This window comes from Balaenoptera borealis, assembly GCF_965194805.1.
Source record: "Balaenoptera borealis genome assembly, chromosome: 16".
Lineage (NCBI taxonomy): Eukaryota > Metazoa > Chordata > Mammalia > Artiodactyla > Balaenopteridae > Balaenoptera > Balaenoptera borealis.
Window position 1 is genome coordinate 23150864 of NC_138872.1, and position 8761 is coordinate 23159624.

At 47.7% G+C, this 8761-nt stretch overlaps 1 protein-coding gene across 2 annotated transcripts in view; it reads right to left on the reverse strand.

Annotated features, from left to right (window-relative positions):
• The window catches only part of RAB5IF (RAB5 interacting factor), a 97031-nt gene extending 88292 nt beyond the window's left edge, over positions 1-8739 (reverse strand). Inside the window, exons 1-4 of one of the 2 annotated variants that reach the window (XM_082362035.1) lie at positions 8417-8728; positions 6744-6847; positions 1625-1754; positions 212-388 (exon numbers count right to left, since the gene is read on the reverse strand). In XM_082362035.1, the coding sequence (XP_082218161.1) occupies positions 347-388; positions 1625-1754; positions 6744-6847; positions 8417-8530 (390 nt within the window). In that variant the 5' untranslated portion in view covers positions 8531-8728 and the 3' untranslated portion in view covers positions 212-346. Of the gene's footprint in view, positions 1-211; positions 389-1624; positions 1755-6743; positions 6848-8416 lie in introns of those variants that run through there. The other variant, XR_014236028.1, reaches the window with a different exon arrangement.
• Between the last annotated feature and the right edge of the window lie 22 nt (positions 8740-8761).

An 8761-nucleotide genomic window follows, 5' to 3' on the forward strand; every position in this document is an offset into this window, starting at 1 on the left:
CTGATGGAAAAGGAAGACAATTTAATGTTTCATCCGGATCCAGAGGTGCACCAAATTAAAGGACAGCTCCAATCGGCAAGCAGGTGTTTCATGATGGTATCCAAGAAGAAACGGTTGGTGATGGGCAATTCAGAAATGCTTCCCCAAAAGGTGGATGGTTCTTTAAAAAGTTTCAGGTCACAACCCTTGCAGAAAACACTGACGCCCAACACACTGATTCTCGGTCCAGGAAACACGGGTCTTCCAGGTTCCGCGTGGCTGGGGTGCCCCCCAACAATCGTGTTTCTGTGGTGTAACTAAGAGGGTCCTTTGGACCGGACAGGGAGGAGGTGGGGACTGTGCACCGTCAGTCATAGTGGATGGCAGTGTAAAAGATGATCCAAATGACCTAGAGAGGAAACAAGCAACGTTCATGGGCTCCCTCACCAACAGGGTCAACATAGGCTCCCACTCCACAAACAAAAGCATCCTAAGAATGTGCGCACAGTGTACTTCCCGGGGGCTATCCAACGCATAAGCTGCTTGGGGGCTTACGTAATTTCACTGAAATCAAGCTTTCTCTAATAGAGCCCAGGACCACCATCCTGTGTTTCCAAAGGGACCCTGGACAAGTCTCTCCCCCTGCCAAACAGAGACCAGAGTGCGAGGGCTTAGAGTAATGGGTGTGGAAATGATACAGGTAAAGCAAACTGTACTGCTAGTAAGTGTTAGCATTAGCAACAAACGTGAAAACAAAACTACATCATACCCTGTCAGCTTCATATCAAATAAAGCAGAGGTTCTCAAACCTGACTCGCCTTTGCAATCTTGTGGGCTCTTTAAAAACATACAGAGAGATGCCCGGGCGCCACCTCCCAGAGATTCTGATTTCGTTGGTTTGGGCTAGGTTCTATAATTTTTAAAAAATAACTTTGAGATATAATTCATATTTCATGAAGTTCACCCTTTTAAAGTATATAATTCAGAGGTTTTTTAGTATATTCAGAGTTGTGAAAACATTTTGGAGCATTTGCATCACCCCGAAGACAGAATCTATTCCCATTATCAGTTACTTCCCATTTCCCCTCCTACCCCTGCCACTGGCAACCATTAATCTACTTTTTATCCATATGGATTTGCCTATTCTGGACATTTCACATAAATGGAATCATACAACATGTGGTCTTCTGTGTCTGGATTCTTTCACCTAGCATAATGTTTTCAAGGTTCATCCTTGTAGCATGTACCAGTTCTTCATTCCTCTTTATGACCAAGTAATATTCTACTGTATGGGTATATAACATTTTATCTAGCCATTCATCGGGTGACGGTTGTTTGCATTTTTTGGCTGTTATGAATATATTTTTAAATGTTTTCCAGTGTTCAATATGCAGCCAGAGGTGAGAATTAGATGTAGAAACTGACAATGAGCTCTGGATTTGCTCACCACAGGGAGACTATACAGTGTATCACACCACATCTTTTGGGACAACATTAACTCAAGAAAGGACATGCCCTCCAGCCTCAGGAGTCTTGAAAAATGGTACCCAAATCACACACTGTAACTCAATCAAGGGGCTCGCCTTGAATAACTGACATCTCAGGAAATGACAAAACCTGCTGTGAAATTATCAGCTACACATACCATGAACAAGGCAAACGATGTCATAAACCCTTCCTTTGTGAGCTCCCACGTGCCGCCATACTCTTCCTCATCTATCTGTAGGTAGTTGCTGAAGTAGAGGTACAGGACACCTGCATTGATCAGGCAGAATCTGGAGCAAGGGAGGACAAGCACCAAACATAAACTGTAAGCTTGGAAGACTGAGAACTCCCACCAACATGGTCCAGCTCTATCAGGGCACTTGCTGTTGCACAGTTAACTCTATTATGGGGGCAAATGAAATAATACATACAAACGCCTAGGCCCTCAATGGAGCTGCCCACTTGGTTGTGCTAGAGACTTAAAAAAGGAGAAACTCTTTTTAGCTGACCAGCAAAAGCAGAAAATAAAATAAAAATAAAGCACATATAAGTTCTCCAAGTCCCCTTGAAGTAAGACAGAAGGCTGCTTGCTGAACAACCCCAAATAGGTCCAGTACCTGACATGGGCCTCCAGGTAGCTCCAGCTCGGGGGCGGGGGGGGGGGGCATGGGAAAAACACATGTTAAGCTGCTGCTTCATGGCCTAGTTGAGCAAGCAAGGGCATAGTAAAGCAGCCTCTGCATAATTCCCAACGGGAGAATGTCCACTGTCTGCTAGTGCACTTGATGCAGAGGTGAACATGACAGTTCCTGCCCTCAGCTCACCACCTATTAGGGGCCAGAAACAGTCAGAGTGGAACTGAAACCAGAGGTTTGTGAGCACTTCCAGGAAGGTCTTTGACCCCTATCACGTATGATTTAACTGATGCAGGAATCAGAATACCACGACTAGTAACACATCACTCTGCTCTACTGATCTCTTGGTACTGTCACTATGTAAAAGTAATATTCATAAAGTGATCAAAACTCTCTTTATGATCTTTCCAGTTACGGCACCTAATCCAGTGGGGGACTATATGCCTTAGGCCACATCCCTTCTGAAGGCTGCAGGAGAAAATGCAGAGAGAACAGGTTCCTCCTAGCAGGTAAGTGTGGGCTGGTGTAGGGCAGGGCAGTATGATGGTGATGAGGAGTGTAAATCGGTATGGGGGGGCGGGGCAGGGAACAGACCCTGAGGCTGTCTGAGCAAGGTAACAAGGAGGTAGGGTGTACATACACCAGGAAGTCTAGTTTGTGAGTATGGGCTTTCTCGTGAGTGGAAGGAAAAGGAGCTGGGAGGCTGGTTTAGACCTGTTTCAGGACATAAGTACAAATAAAGTTTGAGGACAGGGACTGGGAAAATGGCTGAATGGGGAGGCAAGAATCCCCAAAGGCTTCAAGCCTAAGGACCTGGGAGAACCATGGGTCCAGTAACAGAAGCAGGGAGTCAGGAAGGACAGATGGTTTTTCTTGGATTTCACACGAAATACAGTCCTTGGCTTGGCTATGTCATGGCCATATCCTTATTGTCTACTAGAAATCTTGGGACCCAGCCAATCTGGCCACCTCCCTCTGACAGGAGTTCCATTTTGGACAGGCTGAGTTAGTGGCTCTAGACAGAGCCTACTATCAGGACTTAGCAATGTCACTCCGGGGCTCAGCTAATAAGCTAGGGCTGGAGAGTGACTGGAGACTCACTGACAGTATCCAGCTGTAAAGTCGTTGCTTAGTGAGATGAGAAAGGGAAATATAAGGGAAAGAGATAAAGGATGACAGGGAGAGAGAAAAGGGCTGACATAGGCCCTGCCTTCCAAGGGGCACACATTAAGTAGAAAATGAATTCATAGACACAAAGGCATTTAAAAGTCTGGTGTATAAGGGGGAGGGGTCAGGAAAGGACTGGAAAGGCTCACACTGAGCTTTAAGGATGGGCATAAATTCTGTATTGTAAATGGGAGAGAATGACATAGCAAATGGGTGGACAAAGAAATGAACATACTGGGGACTTCCCTGGCAGTCTAGTGGTTAAGACTCCGGCTTCCACTGCAGGTGGGCAGGGGTTCGATCCCTGGTGGGGAAACTAACATCCTGCATGCTGCGTGGGGCAGCCAAAAAAAAAGACTGACTCTCAAATGGATTTTTAACAATTCTATCTTAAAAACTCCAGTCACAATTTTAACGAAATAATGAATCTCTAACAAATACTGACTTCAGGGCTGGAAGGTAATATACGACTCTGCTTCCAAGGGTCAATGGGAACTCATTTCAGCTTTTCAAAAATTTTAACAAGCATTCACTGAGCACCTCTTAATCATGTGCCAAGCTCTATGAGAGACAGAGAGGCAGAAAGGGATGAATAGAACCCCTCTCCAATAATGTAAAACCTCGGCAGACAGAGCAGAACCATCACACTCAGTTCCCAGGCAAATTTTAAGTAATGAGACCCAAGGAGATGGCTTTACCTTAATAGGCCCTAACTGGTGGCCACACCAGAAATGAAGAGAAGTCAAGTGAGGGTCCAGACAGAGGGCAGCGAAGGCGGGAAGTGGAAGTGGGGAGGAGACGGTCACCACAACTGAGCACCAGGCAGCTGAGTCAGACAGATGGAGGAAAGGGGGTGTGTGTGGAAAAATCAATGTCCTTGGGCACTTTCCAAGAGCTGGGAAAAAGGTGCCAACCAAAGGAGGGAAGGGATTCCTTTGGAGTGAGAGAAACTGGCTCTGGCAGGACAGTGTGGGACTGAACCCTAGAAAACAGGCAGTCCTGAGAAAGTGGCATGATGGGTAAGCCACTCCAAGATGAATTCACTGCAGACACCCCATTTCTTGCTTTCTCAATAGCCAGCCATATTTTATCACTCTTTGTAAAGCTAATCATATGATTGCAGTGAACCACTTATGGAGTACCTATGATGTACTAAGCCCTACACTTAGCAATTTACTTGTATCATCTCATTTAATTCACACATCAATCTCATGAGGAAGGCACTTCTTTATTGCCCCCATTTTAATGAGGAAACTGAGTCTCAGAAAGTGAGCTCCAAATTATGTAGCTTGAAAAGTGGCAGAGCTGGAACTTGAATCCAGAGCTTTCTAGAAAGTTAAAAAAAAAAAATCTGGGCAGCCTTACTCATTCGCCACAGTGGGAAGGATACTAGACTAGTTCTAGTCTTTGCTATATTATTTCCAGATTGGGTGACTTCGGAAAAATCCCGTAGGACTCCTACAAGATCAGATAGGTGCTGGGGGTTTGAACCAGTGTCATCCTCTCCTAGAAAAGTGATCTGGGGAAGACAGGAGACTACCTTTTGCCTTTAGATTGCCTTCTGCCTTCTCTGGCATTTTCCTTATATCTGCTTTTTTCTCATAGAAAGCTAAAACAGGGTGACCAACATTCTAAAAATGTATCTACATACTACTTCCACCCTGAGAAGACCTCTATGAACCCCAGGTCCTGCCTGTGTCTCATCACCCTCAATGAGTCCTCATCAAATGTCCACTCTGTCAAAGTCAGTCAGAGGATAAACTCTTATGGTTTCCTTGGACAAATGCTTTGCTCAGCATCATAAATCGAAAACCTCTTTAGGGACTTCCCTGGTGGCGCAATGGTTAAGGATCTGCCTGCCAATGCAGGGGACACAGGTTCGATCCCTGGTCCGGGAAGATCCCACATGCCGCGGAGCAACTAAGCCCCATGCACCACAACTACAGAGCCTGCACTCTAGAGCCCTCGAGACACAACTACTGAGTCTGTGTGCCACAACTACTGAAGCCCGCGTGCCTAGAGCCCATGCTCCACAACAAGAGAAGCCACTGTGATGAGAAGCCCGCGCACCACAACGAAGAGTAGCCCCCGCTCGCCGCAACTAAGCCCGTGCTCAACAACGAAGACCCGACGCAGCCATACATACATACATAAATAAATAAATACAACAACAACAACTCTTTAGTTAGGAGAGGGGACTGTACATTCCTTTTAGGTTATCTTCTGAAAAAACAGGCAACTCAAATGAGTTTGAAACGATTTCACACTTTTCACCCCAGAGTAAGGAATAAGAGATGTATGTGATCACGGTTAAAACGATATATGTGATTTTCCATGGGTGAGTATGACAGTTTGTATTCCCAGAGGCCTGACTGTCCATTTCTACTATAACTTGCCCACGACTCCTATCTTAAGACAATTCTGGGACTTCCCTGGTGGTCCAGTGGTAAAGAATCCACCTTATAATGCAGGGGATTTGGGTTCAATCGCTGGTTGGGGAACTAAGATCCCACATGCCATGGGGCAACTAAGCCCGCACGCCACAACTACTAAGCTCGTGCGCCTCAACACGAGAGCCCGCGTGCTGCAAACTACAGAGCTCACGCGCTCTGGAGCCTGCACGCCACAACTAGAGAAGAGAAAACCCACACGCCACAACGAAGAGCCCGCGCAGCGCAACAAAAGATCCCACATGCCTCAACGAAGATCCTGCGTGCCGCAACTAAGACCCAACGCAGTCAAAAATAAATAAAATAAATAAATACATCTTTAAAAAAAAGAAAAAGACAATTTCCACAAATCCTATTAATTCAAACTGGCGGGCATTCGGACTTGCTCTCAGTGACTGGTTAACAAGCTGAGCCATGACTGGGAGCTGGTGTCAACTGCTACCACAGACACACGATAAAAAACTGAGGGCTTAATCTCCTACTTTTTCACTGCCTTTAAAATGTAGGCACCTGGGACTTCCCGGGCGGTCCAGTGGTTAGGACTCTGCGCTTCCACTGCAGGGGGCACGGGTTCCATCCCTGTTCAGGGAACTAAAGATCCCGCATGCTGCAAGACGCAGCCAAAAAAAAAGGAGGGACCTAAAACAACTTCTGCCAAGTCCAAGATTCAGGACATCCAGCACAGTGCACAAGGGAGTGGTCATCAAGTATTAGAAGCTCTTCCACTTTCCAAACTTCCACAGACAACAAAGGTCATGTCAGAACTAGATGCCTGCTGCCAACAGGCAATGTGGCAACCTCTTGCATGAGGTCACTATGGACCCATGAATGAATAAACTAACCCGGATCTTCATAAAGCTACCATGCCTGACCCAAGCTGCTCCCAAGCCTGTGGAACTGAGGAGTGCTGTATCAGACCCAGGAGTGTCATCATGGGGCCAGTTTTTTGATTTAGTCATTACACACACACACACAGAGACACAGGGAAAAAAACAAAACAAAACAAAACAAAAAACCCAAGACTTACCCTGCTATTCCCAAGAAACCTCGCAATGGTAACACTCCCCAAATGACACCTAGGACCACAGCAATGATCTGTCGGAACCAGTAGATCACATCTAAAAATTCATCCTGTAGAAAAGAGAGAGAATGTGTGCATAATCTGGAGTGGGTGCCACAAGAGAGCCTCTTGTGATAGGTGAGGAACAGAAAAGCTTTCTGCTAAACTCATGTTCCAGAAAAATTTTCCCCAAAAGCAACAGTATATGGTTCTTGAATCTCCATATCTTCTTATACTAAAATGTGGTTAAAAAATGATGCATTTAGTTATCTTAAGTGATGGCTTCCAGGGTATTGTGCTCTACGTAAAAATTTTTAGAAAAATCATTTACTTTTTTTTTTTCAGAAGCTACAAAAATGAAATTGCTGTGATAGTAACTGAGCTACTGGCCAGTTATCTGACCTGGAGAGACATGAACAGACTATCCACAGGCAGAAGGGCTGACTGTTAACCAATTCAGTACCACCTTCCCACACTCTGAATTTTGAGTAAGTCACAAAAGAGAAAAGAGATTAGAAACAAAAGTGCAGGAGGCAGGTGCCAGCATATCTAATTTTCATACAAGAACACGGAAGACTCAGGTTTCTGACCTGCCCTGGACTGCAGAAACTAGTTCTTACACAAGGAAGGAAAGAAATGACACAGCAAATCAGAAAGATTTTACAAGAGCTGGGCAGCACCGGGGGCAGGACAAGGGCACCTTCAGGAAGTACCTCCCATCCCCCCCCCTTACAGGAACTCTAGGAAAAACTACTTCATCAGTCCAAAAAAAAAAAGGGAAAGATTACAAATCTAACATTCTTTTCAGGCCAACTGGAATCAAGCAATTTGTGATGGTTCCTTCCACGCGATGGAGCAGAGTTGGGGAAGTGCTTACACTCAGATCTCCTGAATGCGTGTGACCAGGAAGGACATCTTGAAGTTCCCCAACCATTCCTCACACACATTTGGTGGTTTCTTCCCCACTCCCTCGCGTACGTACGTACACACACACACACACCCCACACACTCACCCCTGAAAGGTGGTCTCAGTCTCCCCTCTCAACTCTCACACTTACTAGGATATTCTGTTTTCTCATTCAACAGTAAAGCACTGGCACTTCACCTTTAGTGAGCCTCACCATATGCTAAACGCTTTACCGCACCACGGTACCCCACTTCAGAGTTGTTCGGAGACTTGAGTGAGATGACGCACAGAGGGCGCCCAACACACAGCAAGTACTCAGTAGAAGTCTGTTACCGTTACTGTTCGTGCTAACCACGGTGGTAAGTAGTTAATTCGACAAGATAAGTCACTTACTCAAGATCCTACTGGGAGTAAAAGGCGGAGATCGAATCGAATTCAGCTCGCTCTCGCCGTTCAGGCACCCGACCTGCCCGCGGGGGGGCAACTCCTCCGCCCCCTCCTTGCTGCTTCCCGCGTGACCCGGGCGACTTCACTCTTAGGCCACTCCGTAGTGAGCCCGGAGCCCGACAGCCGGGCCCTCCGAGTTCGCCCCGACACCCTTGGGCCACCCGCCCCACCACCCCGAACACTCGGCAGCGCCCGGACGGGGGCAGGGGCAGGCTCGGGCCTGTCCATTCGTCCCCGAGTCCCAGCCGGCTCCTCGAACGTGCGCCCTCGCCAGGCCCCACCGCACCTTGTCCTCCCAGGCCGCGTCGCTCCGCAGCACCTTGCTCCAGACGGAGACTTTGAGGGCCCCGTTAGCCAGCTGCGGCTGAGGCGGCTCCTCTTTCCGCCGCCCGCCGCTCATCCTCCCGTCGCGCCGCCCGGGCCGGGCCTGGGGCGCGCGGGCCGATCTAAAAGAGGTCGGGGTCTGGGGTCGCGGGTCACGGCGCACGGGGCGTGGCGGTAGCTGCGGCGGCGGCAACAGGCTCAGCGGATCGGTTCGGCGGCGCGCCTGCGGCTGCCCCCACTTAGCCGAACACCCCGGCTCTGCTAGATCGGCCGAGACCAGGAGCACGGAGGGCGGAACAACGCAGCG